The following is an 18,289-nucleotide window of genomic DNA, read 5'->3' as shown; positions in this document are numbered from 1 at the left end:
TATTTTTCTTGCGCTGTGAGCTATATATACTTACTAGGTTGTCTCTTTTATTCTACCATGAAGTGACATATTTAGTGCCATTTTGGTGTGTTTATTTACTTATATAATATTGTCTCATCAGGAATGTGGCCATTCTGTCCCCTGTTCCGCGTAATTACTGTTATATGGCACAGGCACATTTTCACTTGTCGCCTGCCTGCCACCTCATCCCCCATTCATGGGTCTGATTGGAACTAATTGAGATCCCTCCTTTGTAGAATCACTGGCTGGCGTTGGCGAACATGGGAGAATGATGACAGACAAAAACTCACTAGAAATTAATCTGAGTAGTTCCCAGCAAATATTGGATTGTATTTTTTGCTTGAAATTCCCATCCCCGATATTTGCAGCAGAGAATATTCAACTGGAGACATTATCTTCTCAATGAGTTTTATTTATAGTGTATTCGACAAAAAATTTCAACATAATTATAAAACCATACACCAGCACGGCCAAATCAGCCTCGGATTCTGTTATCTCAGTTATGGAGAAAAATAATCACCAGCTCTACGACAACTCTTATTTTGTGTATTACTCTGATTTAAGATTAAGTATTTTGCCATGTTTTTTTTTTCTTTGTTTTTTTCTTTTATCCCAGACTAATATGGTATTATTGGTACTGTTGAGTGACACATGTGCTGCTTTTAACCAGATATAACATGGATAATAATGTATAAACACAGCATTGCACCCATTATTTAATACAGATAAAGTTAAGGTTTGATTACTTTGTTTTATACAGAAAAATCAAACTATTATCTCTCTTTAAAAAAAAAAGATACAGATTAATTTTAAGTTTGAAACAAGATCTTAAATTTTGTTTGTTTTGTTTTAGATTATAAGCAGCTGTCCTTCATGGTGCCGGGAGTCTCCAATGCATTCCTTCTCCGAGCAGCAGCTTCCAAGATCTTCTTCCGAGGTCCCAGCTGGATGCGAATGCCTTTCAGGTCTTCATCAGAGCAAAGCATGAGTGCCTCTAAGTCCAGGTGCTCCCTTTTGAATGCGAGGGCAAACTCTGGCAAAGAGATGGTGGATAGAAACACATCCAAAGGAGATGTTTCCTCATGTTCATCATCATCCAGTCCAAGATCTTCCTGATCCCAGGGGATGTCAGCGTCACCAGTCTCCTCAAAGCCCGCAGCGTCTTCATCTGCCTCAAACAACTTGTTTTGAACAAGGTAACCGAGACTTTCGTTGTTCCCACTGGGGATGTCGTCCGACTCCTGCCCCATCTTCTTCATGAAAATCAGACCTCCAAGGCCAGGCCGGTTAAAGATGGATTGTTTGACTTGGCCTGGTTCTTCGTCGCCATAGTCTTCTTCAAAGCCTGCCATTCCTTCTTCATCTAACATGTCCTCACCCTGCTCATCGAAGACATCCAGGAACTCTGGTGTCTCAGATGATCCATTCTCCTGTTTGAGGAAGATAACGTTCCCATCTGCTGCTGACCTCTGCAGTGTGCCCTTCTCTTTCTTCCCCAGCCGCTTCTGGAATGTTCCTTTCACCCTGGCTGTAAGAGAGCCGGATTTATCCGCAGCAATAAGCTTGGAGAACTGCTCGTTGACGCTGGTCACGGTACCCTCATTTGAGAATGACATGCTCGCCTCTGAAACAGACCCAGTATTGCCAGTTCCACGGTGCATTTTATCCATCTTGCTCTGGTGTTTCTTCTTCACCTTTTCACAGAGTTTTACTTGTTTCTCTGCCTCTTTGATGGCCTCCTTCTTCAGTTTGGCGACCTTTTTTGCATTTTGATTGGTCTGCTGTGAGGCAGAAGCATCTAGAAAGCGCACACAGTCCATGCGGTCGCGAGAAGCAGCAACGTCCATTGCTGTGTGGAATTCATTGTCCATTGCAAAAAGGTTGGCGCCAAAGTTGACCAGAAAGCTGAGGATGTGCATGTGGCCGTTAGCTGCTGCATGGTGCAATGGTGTATTTCCCCAGATGTCACATTTGTTGGGATCTCCTCTGTATAACACATACAAAAAAAAAAAAAAAAGATTTAAATAAAGATCTGAAACGCTATTATTTTTCATTTTTATTATTGTTATTATTGTAATTTTCTACTCTCTATCACTAATTGATACAATCTAATAATGCTTCCTGCTCTATGTATTTAATTTGTGAAAAAAAATTACTTGATGAAGTTCAAAAGCTGAAAAATGTTTTGCCGCAAAAGGAGCTGCCGCTGACATGATCAGTCTGGTCAAGGAAGTAAATTAAAGTTCCCAAAACTATTTTTTTTTTTTTTTATAACATAAGACACATGAAGGCAAAATAACCACAACTTATAACAAATTATTACTAAACATGGCTAAAGATAATTGGTAAGCGATTAAGATTTAAAGTCCTCTCGTGCTATGTGTCATTGTCACATCAATAAAAGTTGTGATTGCAGTGTTAAGGAAGCAGCTTGTCATAAATCCCGGCTCATGCTGGTGATGACCAAAGCGGAAATTTATCTGGCCAGGTAGCTGAATCATACCTTACGCCCAGCTGAATATCTTACAAACACCTTTTCTGAATATCATTTCTCAATAAGAATGTTGTGCTAGATTTTAGTCCGTCTTTTGTTGTGCTGAATGAGGGACGGAGGGTGGGGAGGAGAGGGGGGGGGGTACATAAAGGGCTCCTTTGTTTTACAGGATGAATTTGGCTGATTGAACATTTAGCTCAGCTCCTGGGAGGGAGCAGTCCAAAGAGTGCAATGATGTTTTAGCTCAGTATATTGTTGTGAACATCAGGTGTTTTCAAAATGCAGAGGAAGTTCTAAAAAACTGGTGCAGATTATGAATTTTTTTTATTTTTTATAAAACATTATTTCCCAGCCAAAAACTTCACTATTAATATAAAATGTTTCTCTTTAAGCATTATTTATACTGTAGCTCTTAATTTAGTTAAGGTTTTGGAAATACTTAAGATAAAATTAATTGAGACTGTATCTAAATGTAGATTTCATCAGCCTGCCTTCTTTAGGACATGAAAACATGCAGACAATTTTACAGGTTTAAGAAAAAAGATTATGGAAAAAAAAAACTATCTTGTATCTACAGCTAATTCTGTGTATGCTTTTGCGTCTGAGGAAGCTAAGTGAGATGAAAAAGAGGTGATCGAGAGGCGTTTATGTTGCTTACTCTCTGCTGCATATGAGCTGAAGAGCATCGATGTGTCCATGGAAAGCAGCTAGTAAGGTGGGAGTCATGCCATCCTCATCCGCGGTGTTCAGGTCCATCCTTGTGGCCGCCTTCAGGAGGTCCAAGTAACCATCGATCGCTGCTTTGTGGTACCGAGACATCTCTGCAGAGAACAGAAAAAGTTGAAACAAACTTCTTTCTTGTCCTTGTCTCCCCACGAACGTCAGATGAGCAGAGGCGACTGCAGACCCTGAGCAAACAATGTGATCACTGGGCGTTGACGTTTCAGCAGCTCGGAGCCGTAAAACAAAAGCAAAGTCCAGCTCACTGCTGTCGGCTAAATGATTTCCTCAAACTCAACACTGTCACAGCTTTTCACCATCAGTTACTTGAAGATTATGTGTGAAAAGTTTGACCAGTGAGAGATTTGTAGCGTTACAATATGAAGCTGTTTTCTGCTGCTTTACAGTATAGTGCCTCTATTCCGGAGGGACTTACAATTCATTTTACGGCTATAAATGTGAATTTACAAATTATGATTTAGAATACAAAAAAAAGCCTATAAAATATAATGTATCATAATAGATGAAGATGTATTTCAGTGAAAGTAGCTACTGCTTAAATAGTAATGAATCAAAAATAATCCACCAAATGACACTCAATCAATATATCTTCTGATGTACAAAAATATCCTAATTTCTTGATACCATTTCTGTAGTTTTACTCTATTAAAACTTTGACAGAACTTGAAAGACTTTTTTGTTGTTGTTATATTGCAGTATTATTTAAGCGGCAGAAAAAAGTTCAGATGAATTTTTGGGCTTGTTCAGAATTAAACTTGAGCAATAGTACAAATGTCTTATTATCAAAACGTACTTCAATATCAAAAGTAAACGTACTCATTATACAGATTTATAGGGATTTACGGGTGTTGCTTTTGTCGTCAAAGATCAGGCTATATACAGACTGCTCTGTTAATAAGCAAGCAATAAGCAAACAAGCAAGTCAGCAAGCAAGAATATATAAAAAAAAAAAAACATCCACATTTTTGTTGCAGTCGACAGTTAATGCTTCGACTTCTATAAATAAATGCATTGCAGCCCACTTTAAAATATTTGGTATTTTATCCCTGGTATCCGCCGCTTTACTCTCCAGTCCAGTAGGTTGCAGTAACGCATAGTTTATAGGAAAGTCGAAAAAGAAGAAGAAGAAGTCGCGGAAGACTCGAAAGGCAGAAATTTCGACCAATCAATGTCGACTGAGAGGAAAAAGCGGAACGCTGTCCGGCAGGTTTCTCCCTTCTTCGCAAATTCCTTCGCCGACCGCCTTGAGGCGTTTCAACACCCTGCGTTTGCAGTCGTGAATGTTTGTGTGTTGTTCTCCAAACATTTTACGCCGCGAGAACAACCAACCGAACCAGCAATCCTCCTCCTCCCCCCCTCCACCGGGGTCTCTCCGCGTGTTACTTCCCGGCGTTTTAGGTCTGTGCGGTTCGACCGGGAGAGCCTGCAGAGATGTCCGATAACGGCGGCTCGGCCGTCGGCCTTCTGTCCTACGAGACGCTGGTTCACGCTGTGGCAGGTGCAATGGTGAGCGGAGATAAAGTGCTAAACTTTAGAAGAAACCCCTGTAAACTGAAAAAAAAAAAAAAAAAATGGAGCCTTATACCGTACTGATTTTGTATTTGTAGATGTGAGTATGGATGGTAATGTTACAATGCATTGTCTTCTAGGGGAGTGTGACAGCTATGACCGTCTTCTTTCCTCTGGACACGGCCAAAAGCAGACTGCAGGGTGAGCTATCGTCTTGGACAAAGCGGGTGTAAACCAAGTTGAATGAGTTTAGTTTGAATGTTTATTCTGCAAATCACAATTATTATTTTTTTTTTTTTAATGTTTGGTCCTGAAAATGTGGGGAAAATTGTCAACAAGTGTTTTCCAGAGGTGCAACCTAAAATGTGTTGTTGAGTCTGTATGCACGATTTATTTATTTAGTATTTGGGTACTTATTTTAGTCAGTACGCTGCAGCTGTTGTACATCGCTGCACTACACAAATAGAAGTTGTGCACCTCCACACACAACTGTTTATTTTCCATACCACTACACTGCTGTGTGTGTGTGTGTGTGTGTGTGTGTGTGTGTGTGTGCCTGCGTGCGTGCGAAGCAGGGGGAACAAAAACTTGTTCATATTTAGGCAAAATAACCAAACAAAGCTGTCAAGATGTTAAATCATGGTCATTCCCATAACAACCATCAGTGCAGAACAGCAGCGTGCGAGTAGAAACGACACTAAGCTGTCAAAATTCACATACTAGGCAAAAAAAAAAAAAAAAAAAAAGTAGTGTACAAACGGAAGTTAGTGAGCGATTTGAGACACGGCTCATGACTTTTAGTCCTCTAGACTCGTTTATGCTGGCCCCTGTTTAAAGCACATTGATGTTCTGCTGTTGAAAGACTTAATTCATTGTATAAAGGTGTGGGCTGCATGGTGGTGCAGTGGTTAGCACTGTCGCCTCACCGGGAGAAGGTTCTGGGTTCGAACCCGCTGGTCACCTGGAGCCTTTCTGCCTGTGTGGGTTTTCTGGAAGGTGCTCCAGCTTCTCTTTCCCCCCCCCCAAAAAAAATGCACTTTAGGTTAATTGGTGACTCTAAATTGGCCGTAAGCGTGAATGCTTGTCTTTCTTGTGATGGCCCTGTCTTTCGTTGGACTGGCGACCTGTCACCCAAGGTCGGTTAGGATCAGCAGGTATAGATGATGGGTGGATGTATAAAGGTGCTCACTCCCTGCTCGGTGACCACCTTTGCGCTTCAAACTCCACTCTCAACGTTCGTATGGCTTCTGTTGTGTAAAAAATTGTCGCCTTTCGGCACTCATCTAATTGAGGGAACATGGTCAATGACTTGCCACTCATGTGCTTGTTTTTCAGTGGATGAGAAGCGAATGTCAAACTCTACCCCAATTATTTTGGCTGAGATTGCAAAAGAAGAAGGCCTGTAAGTTCTGGGACATCCTGGGTTACAATTCTACCAAGTCATGGCACGTTTTATTCTCAAGTACAAGCTTCTAGGACTAATATGAGTAATTCAGTAAAGCACTATGGCAGTCTAATTCCAGTTGACAAAATGTGCTATTTGAACCTTTTATACACAGTATGATTTGAACAGATATTATATACACCAAAGGATAACTGAGAAGGTAAATCACCAAAAAAAAAATGATAATGAAAAATCCTAAGTAGATGCAATCTGAACCTTTTTTTTTTTGGGTGCTAAAAATATAAGTTGTGTTTGTGGCCACACGAGTGAACGTTCCCTGTTAAGTGTCTCTCCACCGCTTCTCCCAGTCGGTCTCTGTACAGAGGCTGGTTCCCAGTTATCTCCAGCCTCTGCTGCTCCAACTTCGTCTACTTCTACACCTTCAACACGCTGAAGAAACTGACGGCGTCTGGCGCGGGCAGGTCCAGACCTGGCAAAGACCTGCTCATGGGGGTCGTATCAGGTGAAGGCACTTTTCAAAACTAATATTTATCAATGACCTGATGGAAACCATCAGCTACTGACTGATGAACTTAAAAGGTGCACTGCGGCGTTTTCTTGTCAAACAAAAGATGTTTGTATTCAGTGTTAGTCCACAAAACGCGTTGCGTGCACCGTCGAGGCCCGAAGAAACGGGCCCGAATGGGTGACGTACACTGTGTGCCAAGCAGATTTTTTAAAGAGATTTTTTTTGTTTGTTTTGTTTACATTAGGGTTGCTATCAGTCTTCATCTTTGTTAATACGTTACTTCCCCCTCAAAACCATTGCAGTTATGTGAAACCATTCTCAGGAATTTGCATTTTTATCACTCATTAAAAAAAACGCCAAATGCTCTGCAGCCTTTTCCAGAGGTCAAAAAAAAACCCTCGGGGTGTCTTTCGGAAAGATTCAGGTAAGCTAACAATGTGTTGTTTGTGCAGGCGTGGTGAATGTGATCCTGACCACTCCCATGTGGGTGGTCAACACTCGACTGAAGCTGCAGGGGGTGAAGTTCAGAAATGAAGACCTCCATCAGACCCACTATAGGGGCATATTTGGTGTGTGGTAGGCTATACATCTGTATTTAAACTGAACACTTTCAATACACTTTTTTTTTTCTTCTTTCTTACTGTGCAGTTGTCAAACCCTGCTGTGTTTGGACTCTCTCCTTTCAGATGCTTTCTCGCAGATCATAGCGAACGAGGGACTGGGAACTCTGTGGAACGGCACTCTGCCCTCGCTCATCCTCGTCCTCAACCCGGCTGTACAGTTCATGTTTTATGAAGCCATGAAGAGGAAGGCAGGCAAGGGAGGGAAGAAGGTTAGAGGACACACACACAAAAAGGCACTTGTAAAATCACCAAAAAAAAAAGAAAAAAAAAGAAGAAAGATCTCATTTACAGATATTCGGAGCAAAGAATTGAAAATCTAAGATGGCTCGTGGTCGATCGCCTGACCAGCGAATTTTAATGGCGGTGGTTTGTGTGACACTGTCATTTGATTTGACAAGTGATTTTCCATTTTGTATTTTATGAATCATATTTTTCATGTCGTGCTGAAAACGGTGAGTACGAGTGGGTTAAATCTTCTGTCTCCCACTTCAGATATCCTCAGCAGAGATATTTCTCATTGGAGCCATTGCCAAGGCCGTCGCTACCACAGCAACATATCCTCTTCAGACAGTCCAGGCCATCCTCAGGGTAAATACTGCCGTATATCATTTCACGCTGTTCTTCTCTTATTGAACTTAAGCTAGTGCTATTAAAGGATAAGGCTGATGATGTTTTATATTTTCTTATTGTACATAAATGTCAAAACTAATATTGAAGAGGGTCTACTTAAAAGAATTCCCTGGGGAAAATGTTTTATCCCTCTGTGCTATGGACGTCGGTTATTATCCAGAACTATTAAAAACAAGTCAGTGAGCCGCTCTCGCACTGAAAGGATGTTCCCGCAAAGACCGAAACAAATTACTTGTCATTACCAACGAAATAGGCCGAGACAAAACCCTCAGTAAAACAAACAGTACGTTGTTATTTCACTACAACGATAATGCGCGCCGTCTTATTAGTGCGATGTGTATTAATCCATGGCTGAAAATAGTCACCAAGAAATACACTATTTACTCCTGACAGACGTGTGCTAAAGACTATTCCCACCGGTTTAATTAAAGTTATTTGCTATTACAAAAAATAATAAACTGTATATTTGGGACCTTTTTTTTTTAAAGTTTTTCATGTTCAGTAGCATAAAATGAGGTAAAGAACTAAAAACAGTCAACATTTTAATGTTTGGAAAAGACATTTGTTGATGGAAAAATATAAAGCATTTTTTATTTTTTGACTTAAATATAAGAAAATGTTTCTGTGAAAAACCACAGAAAATCTGTAATTGAAAATTCAACCTTTTTTTTTTTTTTTAAAGTGGATAATCTGTACGTCTACATTAACTTGTTAGAAGGAAAAGATTATATTGAACATCTCAAATATATATAAAAAAAAAACGCCTTACCTCCCACGTGCTTTGTTATCAGTTCGGCCAGTACAAAGGTGACGGCAAAGGAGGTGTGATCGGAAGCCTCTCGAACATTTTGTTCCTGCTCGTGGACAGGATCAAGTGAGTGCAGCTGCTAACGCATCCACACGCGCGCACGCACTTGTACACCCAAGCAGTGGCGAAGCCGCCATGACGGTCATCTGTTCTGTTTATTCCAGGAGACATGGCGTATTTGGTTTGTACAAAGGCCTGGAGGCCAAGCTGCTACAGACGGTGCTGACGGCTGCTCTCATGTTTGTTGTGTACGAGAAGATCACCGCCGCCACCTTCAAAGTCATGCGCCTGAACAACTAACCGCAGCACTGAAGACACCTACTTGAATGTGTGTGTGGGGGGGGGGGGCGGCGGCGTTAGCGTACTCATAATCAGTAGGTTTTTAATCAGTGCAAACCAATTATATATATATACATATATATATATCTTAATGCTAGGAATTATTTAAGCTGTATTGTAAGAGGAGTTGGGATTGGTGCCTTTGTTCACAGATTCCCACCCCCCGACCATAAAATATTCCATAACCTGATGTGGGTTTATTACTTGCAACGCCCTCGCTCTTAACCTTTTAACTGCTTCCATCTGAGCAGACAGATTTTCTTCACTGGTGAACCTCCGTTGACATCTTTCCATGTCATCTGGCGGGGGGTGAGTTTAGCTGGGTTCATGTGGTGAAGAAAAACAATACGAGTAGTTCATAGAAGCCGAGTTGACGCCGACAACCGATGATCCTTTGAAAGGCAAAATGAATGTTTAAAAAAAAAAAAAAAATGCAATTGCGTCACTTTCTAGAGAGCTTTACATGCCTTCAACTGAATTCATATCTCGCTGTTAACTTGAGAGACTGCCAGTTGAGATTTTGTAAACGATTTGGGGAAAAAGAGCATATCGTTGCCATTGTTTGGCATTTTGGTAAATATGCAGTCGCTCTCTTGTCCGGGGTTAATCGCTACATTAGATGGATCCGGCTCTCGTGGATTTACACGAAGCAACCACCAGAAAACGTAGTAACTTGGTACAAAGACTGGAAACGGCAGGAAACGGCCGGCTGCCAACCAGAACCTGTACCGCTCACTAATTAAAACGTTGCAACTCGTTTAACTTGCACAAAAAAAAAAAAAAAAAGTAAAAACTCTTGGCGGTTATTCATTGTCTGGTAGCTGTTGGTCCTGAAAGTTTGCTCATGAGCTGCCAGCAAACCGGGCAACTGTTGTCCCAGAGCCGCAGGGCATGTTGGTAACTGTTGTTGCTGGGCGACCGCCTAAGACTTCAGGGAATTCCTGTTTCTGACCAATAGCTTGAGACGTAATGCCGTTTTTGAACTTCGGGGTAAAACGTGTTAAGACTGAGCCTTAAAAAGGTGCCGGTAGGGAGAATTTGCCACCTTTGGAAAGCGCAAAGCTCGCTTCCTCCCCCTGTTTCCCAGTCTTTGTGCTCAGCGACTGTGGTAGTTTCTTATTTAAACTGTTAAGAGATGGGTCAATATGAGACTTCTCATTATAATCTCACCATGAAAGTGAAAAAGTGTATTAGACGTACAGACTTTACCTCAGGGGTTCGCTTCAGTTGATGAGACCATTGAGTAACGCGCTTAAGTGTTGCCTTAATCTAAACCACAGGACCATTCTTCACGCGCACTTGTGTTTTAATTGTGAATTTAACCTGGTTTAATGTCAGGCAAGATAGAAAGCTCGTGAAATTACCGAGCATTTTTGTTGTTGTACATATGCCTACTTGATGTCATTTTTACACATGATGAACGGTAATATCAGCACTGGTGAAAGGGAGATTATGGATTTGTGTGTAAAATCTAGACCCACTTTTTCAGCTCAAAGATTTTGATTTGAGCATTAATAATATATAAAGCAAAAAAAAAAAAAAGTAGAGTTTGACAGTAAAACTTGTGTACAAATCATGCAGTGCCTCTGAATTTATGTTGTGAAAAAAACTATACTATGAATTGACATAAATTACGTGATGACTGTTGATTTACACAAACACATGATGCACTGAGTTATGTCTACTGTTCTCATTATTGTATTGGTCAGTATTTGCACATTTTGTCACACTGGTGTCTTCCATTAGTTATATCGGTGTCCTAAAAGTAGTGTAACCTACAGCAGTAACCTACGGTTATCAAAGTGATTTCTCTCTTAATTTGGGGAATGAAAGTTTATATCCTGCGTTTGACATTAATGCTATTTGACAGTTGATTTTCTTTTGATGCTCTTAAACTGGTTATTGTTTGAGTTATAATCATTACATGCCGTGCTCCTCTCAACACTGCTTTGCAACACCACATTCAGGAGACGCATTTTTGTAGCGATCGAGTAGCTCCTGGTCGCTAGCGAGGAGAACACTGTCAATTTACCAAAAAGCAGAAAGGACATTGTGATAGCTGGTGAACGTGTTGCTGTGAGTCATAGAACAACAGCGAAGGTAGTGACACTGTGACTTATTCCCACCTTTTTTTCACAATGAAAGCTTCTTGGTTTTTTTCGTTTTTTTTTTCTCTAAATAGACATGTGTGTTACATGAAAGTAATTTCATTGAATACCTACTTGATACCGTCTTCATTCATTTACCGCACTTCCTTTTTTTTTTTTTTAACACATCCTTTTCTAATTTTGTTTAATTAACGTAACACTGTTTTGGGATTGAAATTATTGTTATAACAAGCGAACAATAAAGTTTGAGAAACGGTCTTAAAACCACGCTGTAATTATTGTTTTATTTAAACTCACCGCATGCCAGATAAAACGTGGTCCAATGCTGCCGAACAAAATGATAAAAAAAAAAATTACAAAAAATCCCCCCCCCCCCCCCAGATGAATTTGAGTCATGATCTGTGACACTGTGCACGTTGTATCAAATGTCAGTATTTTGGTGAAGCACCTTACGGTGGAGGTCTGCGGTATAAAGATGGACTCGGATGACGAGGCCTTAGTTGTAAATCAGGATGGATGGTGCGCGTCTGGACTCCTGGTCATCTCCTCCACGTACCAGAGTGGCAGGAAGGAATACTGGGAGTCCTTGTGGACGGAGTAGGTCACATCTCTGTGGGGTTCCCAGGAGAACAGGTACACCACACTGAAATGGAAACAATGACTCATGAACAGCACAGAGCTTCAAGTAACATGAAACAGCCTAGTGTATTATTACAACTCACCTTTGACTGTCTTCAGTTACTACACGCTTCACAAAAGACAGGAAATCACAGCAGAAGTTCATACATACTGTCGGCTTCCAGCAGTTGTATTCATTCTGATAAAGAGACAAGAGGAGTGCACATATTTTGTATTAATCATGTAGGTTTAGAGTTCCGCGTATACTATTCCTGGCATCATTCAAAATAAAAGCTTTCCAGTGCTTAAATGCTGGTTTTCAATGAGCAGCCACTTATTACCGCGAACTAGCGCACTGTACCTTGATGAGATGTGAAATCTTGGAGATGTGAAAAGTCTCCACAGAGACGACCACTCCGTCTTGATCCCGGAAACCTGCCACGACGCGAGGGACCCCGGGGAGAAAAGACTGAGCCCACCACTTGAGCAGCTTGAACCTAAAGGCCCATCAAAAGGAGAACATCTTACGTCAAGCGAACAACAACAAGACGTGAAAAAGTTAACAGTGTTGACGATTCGCCGTTTCATTTACCTGTGTAAGTTGCTGCGCTGTTTGGATGTGCAGGTCTCTGCAGAGGTCTTCAGCTCGACATAACAGGCAGGAGGAGCCGGAGCGTTGGGATCTTTATCGCGACAGTCCACCTCGCCGGAGAAAAGGAGCCTGTGATCTGCGAGCCGAGTTTGCACCACCGTGCAGAAGGCCTCGTTCGTGTTAACCACCCCGCTGGGGTCGGGTAAACCGTGGGCGTTATCTACAGGGAATGGACAAAGGGGCATTTTTTTTTTTTTAAATCGCACGATACGTCCGCTTATCACTTTATGATTCGTTACGATCTAGGTTTGCGCGTCATGTGTAATATGATGGGGCAGACTGGTAAGTATGGAAGCCTTTCTGCCACAAAATGAAAAAACAGACGGGGACGCTAGAGTCTTTCAAATACTCACCGAGTCAAAAATACAGGACAAAAAGTTTGGCTTTAACAATAATAAAACATTTGATGACTTATGTAAAATTAATTTAGTTATTGTTACTATTACAAAGTAAAATCTTTTGAGTTATTTCAACATACCACTTGAAAATTATGGAATTGAATAATTTTAAAGTGAAAAGCGAACGTTTCGACAAACTATAGTGCGGGACTACAAATGAATGACTTACATTCAAGCCGTCGCCAAATGAGTTCACACGCGAATGATTAAGTCTTATCAGCGCTGGACAAAATCCCTCGCACAATTTCTGTGCATGTGTGCGGTGAGACATTTCTGCGCTGACCAGATGAATTTACCCGGGACACGCCGGCTGAGACAGTTAACTTGCAATGGCTGATGAGTAACCAAGGTTTAAAGAAAACAAAGCAATCGAAAGTTACGAACGTACAAGCTGGCAGATCTACCGACCTGCACACGTGTATTGCTCAAACTTGTATCCCCAGTACATCATCTCTTTGTGCCTCTCAGCGCGGTTCTCCCGTTCCCTGCGAGCAGCTTCCGTTTCCACCTCGCTGATGTAAAGAGTGCCCCTGAACCGGGTGACTGCCAGCAACCAGCCCTCTCTCGTCTCATAAGGAGTGGTCAGCAGCTTGGTCAGATGGCCCCGCCATGTCACAAAGTCGACATCTAAAGCGCTGGGAAGAGCAGAGGTTGGTCAGAGAGCATGTTTGCATGGTGACTGGATTGGAGACTGTATATGACAACGGAGTATTTATCCCGTGTGGTGACCCGGACCTGAAGGAAAAAAAAAAAAAAAAAGGTTAAGAATAGTAAACTTAACGTTTACACCCACCATGACGAGGCCGCGGCCGCCCTCGAGTTGAGCTTTGACCTGTTGGCTACGACCCATCGGAGGATGTGGTCCAGCTTCTCCTTCACACTCTCGTCTCGCTTTATAAAGCGGTCCTTGTATCCGTCGCTCAGGTCAAAGCTGGGATTTTGGTCAGGCTCCACGTAGTACCTCATCTGCCTGCTGTCGTTGAAGAATTTACGTTCAGAGTCGAGGGAAAAACATCCCACTTCGACAGGCTGCTTGTACAAAGGGAAGTCTCTTTCATAAAGCTCCCTTCTGGTGCTCAGAGCCCGAGAGATCAGCGGGCTTTGCCCTGGATCGGACCCGGACCACCGCTGGTGGTTGCTCGGCGATTCGCCGTGACCTCTTCCGCTGTTGTCTCTCTCCCTTTTGCACGGTGACTGTTGGTTGTTGTGGCTGGAGTTGGGACTGCGGGACCTGTAGCGGTCCATTCCTTGTGGGGGAAACTGCGAAGAGACAAAGTTCGGTGGTTATTCAGATGTTCCTCATGATATGCATCTTCTGCAGGACGGTCCGTCTCACCTGCGTTGTCAATGAAGAGGCCCTGCTAACCTTTTTTTTTTTTTTTTTTTTCTGTTGCTACAAGGGCTACCTGTACACATTAAACACTTTTTTTTTTTTTTAAAGTTAGATATAAAAGACCCTGAGTTTCTATTTTGGTTTCCAGCTTAATTTGGCAGCATTCCAGTTTCTCGCTTGTCGTCGCCATCGTGAATTTGTATTATTTTTTTTAATGCACTTCGCGTGTAACATCCCCATGCATGGGATCAATAAACGTGGTTTAACTTTAAAATGCACCACATCTGGAGCCGTATCTGTCTAACGCGTTCATATTTGTTGTGCATCCGAACTGCTGCAATTGTACGTGCACGCCTTCTGCACGTTCAGGGACTTTTTTTTTTTTTTTTTTTTTTAATATATATATTGTAAATGTAGTATTTGCGTGCTCGCAATGGACATTTCTTTGCCACTATCGAAAGAACGTTTAAAACTGAACCACTGGTAAATAAATACGAACCTACCTCTTGATCAGCATACACAACAAAAGATGCGAAGCCGACGCTAAATTTCTGTTCACGTCAACTCGCCAAACCAAAAAAAAAAACGGACTTCAAGTAAATACGACCCTCACGTGTCGCAGCCTCCTTTTCGATTAACTAATTCAAAAAAAAAAAAAAAAAAAAAAGGGAAAATGAGTGAAAGAACGAGTTTGTTTGTTTTTTACTACTGGGGCAGCTAGCTAACATCATACGCTAACACCAAAAAAAAACAAAAAACCGGAACGCTACTTCCGCGTGTGGCGTTTCATCCAATCCGCTCGGCGTGTGGTAGATGCGTCACTTCCGTTAAATATTGACCGACCTGAACGGGCGAAGAAGACGTTTTAAATTGACCGTTAGGGCAACAATGGCGATGTGGTGTCGGGGTGGGATCGACGTGATGTGAAATCTAATGATTATTGCCTTCAAGTATATCAGGTAAGGGTTTCAAATTCGCACATGAACTAGCGTGAGCTAGCTGCGTTAGCTCGGCTTGACAAAGTCACTTCAAATGTGGAAACCGGCGCGTCGAGAGAAATCAAACCGGGTTTATGAAGTGTTGACTTTTTTTTTTTTTATCTCAAGAGCTTTGATTTGGGATGAAATCTAAACTGAATGGTCACATCAGCAGGAGTGATTAAAGAGAAGCTTATGTCCGGCTATTTGTGGCCTCGAAAAGCGAGAAGTGACTGTTATTTACAGGCAACGTTGGGTTTATCAGTTCATTCAATCAGCACAAATCTCTTATTGTTTACTTATTTGGGCAGCGGGCCTGGAGAAACGGTTTCATTCCGCAAGACGTGATTTCTCCATCGTAATTTATCTTCCAGGTATGAATAGGAAACGGGCTCTGATTTCAGACGCTTTCAAAGCGAAGAAAAGAAGAAACGGCACCAAGCAGTTTGGAGCCGTCTGCGATGGAGATGGTAGGTGTACAAAACAAAACGTCATTGTGACTTTGTTGAAAACTCATTTACACGTGCCATCCTTCTCTTTCCCTAAAAGGACCAACAGACGTTAAATCCACCCTGGAGTACCTCATGACACTATTTCCCAGAAAGCTCTTCAACGACACCTTGCCTCAAATTGTGCTGAAACACCAACTCTACAGCTTACACAGCGACAAGACTTCGGTGGACAAGGAGGTGGTAAGAGGGCTCTTTTGAGCGCTGGTCAATATGTCTCGTCAATGTCCAGTTTCGTGCGTCTGAAATGTGAAACGCGACCCGCTGCTGTCCTTGTGTTGCGCAGAACAGGTTGCGCGAGCGGGGAGAGCTGCTGCTGTTCCAGCTCGGGTTTGATGCGGAAGCCTTCGGGCTGGTTTTTGCTTCGGACTACAAGGCCAAAGTGCTGGCAGGAGAGGACGGCAAAGTGACACGAGCGACGGCGGAGAAGTTCCTGGATAAAGTGGTGTCCTTTTGCACGGATCTGAGCTTCAGCAAAGACCAGATGCTGAAGGAGTTTCTCTTCACAGACTCCGAGATAACGTACGAAAACGCAAAAATATTTAGTTTGACAACCAGCCGTGGAAGCATATCGTCAGCGTGACGCTTAACTGACAACCGAGACTGATCTCTCATTTACAAAACAAATGGCTACCGCGGACGATGAATTCAAGCCGTTTGTGATAGTTTAAGGTGACTGTTAGGCGAAGGAGGTTTGTGCACAAGGTCTCCAAAACTTTGCGCTCGGATGTTATCGCGCTTGCCGAGCAAACACGGCAGACACCGTTTAACTTTGATGTTCAGGGTTGAGAAGAAGTTGATAAATGTCTCGTGTCTTTTTTTTTTTTTAATTTGCGGGGTGAATCTGAAACTTCAGACTCGCCTTATCCACTTTCAAAGATTCAGCACACGCTTTGTTTTCTCACCACGTAGGCAGCTGGTGAAGTCGGGGCTCCTGACTGTGAGGGACGCAGGCAGCTGGTGGCTTTCTATTCCCAACTCCGGCAAATTCACCAAGTACTTTATTCAAGGTTAGTGGTTGTCTCAGCGTTGCTTCGTCGTCATCGTCTAGCCCCGTGTTAATTTTGTCTTACTTTATTGCGAGGTATTTAAACGAGCGTCTCGCTAATTGTAGGACCGTTTGTTTCTGACCACTGTTAGGCCGTAAAGCGGTGCTCGGCATGGTCAAGAAGTCCAAATACAGTGAAGTCCTGAAGGCAGAGATAGAGGAGCGGCGGACAACTTCCCACGTGAAATTCCACATGAAATACCACATCCATGACATTGTCGGTGCGGAGCTCGTAGAGAGGTAATATATGGTCATATACAGATTGGACGCTATCAATCCTGAATGATGTTTTTTTTTTTTTTTAAATTTAATTTGAAAAGTTTGAGTTTACGAGTGAAAAAAAGGGGGCGGGGGGGGGGGGGTACATCATGCAGCTGACCTCATTGATGATCCTGTCAGTTTAGTAACCGAAGGGTCTGTTTGCTTTTACAGTTTGTGGTAAAACAAGCTATCTTGATCCCGGTACTCAGAAACAGATAAAAGAACAACAGATGTTTGCTGAATTTCTTGGAACTGTTGTTCCTTTTTTTTTTTTTTTTTTTTTTTTTAACGAATATCCGTCAATGGAGTCTGAACAATTTTACACAGAACTCGGGCCTTTGAGGAAACCCACCCTTTGATCTGATTTTACCGAATACGCTCTCTCCCTTTTTCTTTCTAGCGTCCCTACAACTTCAGGGACGTTGTTGCGATTTGTGGATTCCTGAACTGTTACAAGGCTGACGTTAGCCGGTGAGTGCCTGAAGACTCGTCCAAGTGTTTGTCTGAGGAACGGATGAATTAATTTATGATTTCAGATTCAGATTCTGTACCAAAATGTATTACCAACCCTCGTGGGTTGATGACTTGTCAATTCTGTTGACATAACCTTGTCAGGCTTCGGTTTATCTTGTAATAAAAATGACTTGGGTTTCTTTTCCTCAAATGCGAGACATTACTTATGTACACAGACGTGAGTAACAAGAAGGCTGATCGGAGCCTCACACCTGCCCACGTTTAAAAATTGTTCCACAATATGCCGTTTTTCGCAGCAGACATTTTAACTCGTCATCGTAGGGAAATCAACAGGTGTATTAATGATGGCTTCATTCCACTTGGGTAAAGTCCTGCTTTCGTTCTTGCTGGTTCACCGTCGCTGCTTAACGGAACCAAGCCGTCATTGCTACACTTGCTTTCCCAACAACGACGAGTCAAAATTTCTGCCGTTTAAAAAAAAGGTCGCGTAATATTGAATGGGGTTTTCCATCTGAACTAAATATTCCCCTTGGTTACATGGCTCAATAAATCTCATAATCCATGCATCTAATCGTTTTAACATCATCATATCCATGTAATAATGAAAAGAGCCTTTTATATTACATTACATTTAATTCGATGCACTGAGAAGAGGACAAAATCTTTCATCACACAGCCGGCAGAATATCATTTGGTTGTCTGTTATAATGGGCCGTTACATTTGAAATATTTTACCTGCCAAATGGAGTTACATGTATTTTGGATCTTTGCACCAACGTGAACCAGTGTGGCCTGAGTGAAGCTTTAAATTTAAAGAGCAGTGTGTAGGATTT

At 42.0% G+C, this 18,289-nt stretch overlaps 4 protein-coding genes across 6 annotated transcripts; 2 read left to right on the top strand and 2 right to left on the bottom strand.

Annotated features, from left to right (window-relative positions):
• Positions 1–452: 452 nt before the first annotated feature.
• anks4b (ankyrin repeat and sterile alpha motif domain containing 4B) lies at positions 453–7,394 on the bottom strand. Of its 2 annotated transcripts, none has more exons than XM_069702768.1 (3): positions 7,320–7,394; positions 3,174–3,336; positions 453–2,007 (listed from the first exon to the last, which is right to left on the bottom strand). In XM_069702768.1, the coding sequence occupies exons 2-3, from the start codon at positions 3,332–3,334 to the stop codon at positions 876–878; spliced, it is 1,293 nt and encodes a 430-aa protein (XP_069558869.1). In that variant the 5' UTR covers positions 3,335–3,336; positions 7,320–7,394; the 3' UTR covers positions 453–875. The 2 variants fall into 2 exon arrangements, with proteins under 2 accessions (XP_069558869.1, XP_069558868.1); XM_069702767.1 differs by lacking the exon at positions 7,320–7,394 and adding an exon at positions 5,692–5,773.
• Positions 4,399–9,268, top strand: slc25a17l (solute carrier family 25 member 17-like). The gene is made up of 9 exons (XM_069702771.1): positions 4,399–4,762; positions 4,906–4,966; positions 6,101–6,167; positions 6,518–6,672; positions 7,131–7,247; positions 7,365–7,510; positions 7,794–7,889; positions 8,723–8,805; positions 8,904–9,268. Exons 1-9 carry the CDS (start codon positions 4,688–4,690, stop codon positions 9,037–9,039), a joined length of 936 nt encoding a protein of 311 aa, XP_069558872.1. The 5' UTR covers positions 4,399–4,687; the 3' UTR covers positions 9,040–9,268.
• Positions 9,269–9,507: 239 nt separating this feature from the next.
• Positions 9,508–14,926, bottom strand: dxo (decapping exoribonuclease). 2 transcript variants are annotated; one of them, XM_069702770.1, is made up of 7 exons: positions 14,691–14,926; positions 13,648–14,114; positions 13,263–13,489; positions 12,397–12,616; positions 12,166–12,301; positions 11,909–12,003; positions 9,508–11,829 (listed from the first exon to the last, which is right to left on the bottom strand). In XM_069702770.1, the coding sequence occupies exons 2-7, from the start codon at positions 14,097–14,099 to the stop codon at positions 11,694–11,696; spliced, it is 1,266 nt and encodes a 421-aa protein (XP_069558871.1). In that variant the 5' UTR covers positions 14,100–14,114; positions 14,691–14,926; the 3' UTR covers positions 9,508–11,693. The 2 variants fall into 2 exon arrangements, with proteins under 2 accessions (XP_069558871.1, XP_069558870.1); XM_069702769.1 differs by having other exon boundaries at positions 14,687–14,925.
• A 78-nt stretch (positions 14,927–15,004) lies between these two features.
• stk19 (serine/threonine kinase 19) lies at positions 15,005–17,646 on the top strand. The gene is made up of 7 exons (XM_069702772.1): positions 15,005–15,146; positions 15,539–15,634; positions 15,714–15,856; positions 15,960–16,195; positions 16,586–16,683; positions 16,814–16,961; positions 17,383–17,646. The coding sequence occupies exons 2-7, from the start codon at positions 15,541–15,543 to the stop codon at positions 17,426–17,428; spliced, it is 765 nt and encodes a 254-aa protein (XP_069558873.1). The 5' UTR covers positions 15,005–15,146; positions 15,539–15,540; the 3' UTR covers positions 17,429–17,646.
• The last annotated feature ends 643 nt before the right edge of the window (positions 17,647–18,289 follow it).

The sequence above is a fragment of the Brachyistius frenatus genome, unplaced genomic scaffold, assembly GCF_029030835.1.
Source record: "Brachyistius frenatus isolate BFR_SWC_R1_liver_20210118 unplaced genomic scaffold, ASM2903083v1 Contig_43, whole genome shotgun sequence".
NCBI lineage: Eukaryota > Metazoa > Chordata > Actinopteri > Embiotocidae > Brachyistius > Brachyistius frenatus.
This window is presented reverse-complemented; position numbering and strand designations above follow the sequence as displayed.

Coding starts and splice junctions, on each gene's coding strand:
- anks4b (XM_069702768.1), bottom strand. CDS start 3,334: ATGTCTCGGTACCACAAAGCAGCGATCGATGGTTACTTGGACCTCCTG. Junction 2,008..3,173: donor CAGCTCATATGCAGCAGAGA/GTAAGCAACATA, acceptor TGTGTTATACAG/AGGAGATCCCAACAAATGTG.
- slc25a17l (XM_069702771.1), top strand. CDS start 4,688: ATGTCCGATAACGGCGGCTCGGCCGTCGGCCTTCTGTCCTACGAGACG. Junction 4,763..4,905: donor ACGCTGTGGCAGGTGCAATG/GTGAGCGGAGAT, acceptor ATTGTCTTCTAG/GGGAGTGTGACAGCTATGAC. Junction 8,806..8,903: donor CTGCTCGTGGACAGGATCAA/GTGAGTGCAGCT, acceptor TGTTTATTCCAG/GAGACATGGCGTATTTGGTT.
- dxo (XM_069702770.1), bottom strand. CDS start 14,099: ATGGACCGCTACAGGTCCCGCAGTCCCAACTCCAGCCACAACAACCAA. Junction 12,617..13,262: donor TGAGCAATACACGTGTGCAG/GTCGGTAGATCT, acceptor CATTCCCTGTAG/ATAACGCCCACGGTTTACCC. Junction 11,830..11,908: donor GTAACTGAAGACAGTCAAAG/GTGAGTTGTAAT, acceptor TTTCCATTTCAG/TGTGGTGTACCTGTTCTCCT.
- stk19 (XM_069702772.1), top strand. CDS start 15,541: ATGAATAGGAAACGGGCTCTGATTTCAGACGCTTTCAAAGCGAAGAAA. Junction 15,635..15,713: donor AGCCGTCTGCGATGGAGATG/GTAGGTGTACAA, acceptor TTTCCCTAAAAG/GACCAACAGACGTTAAATCC. Junction 16,962..17,382: donor GGTGCGGAGCTCGTAGAGAG/GTAATATATGGT, acceptor TTTTCTTTCTAG/CGTCCCTACAACTTCAGGGA.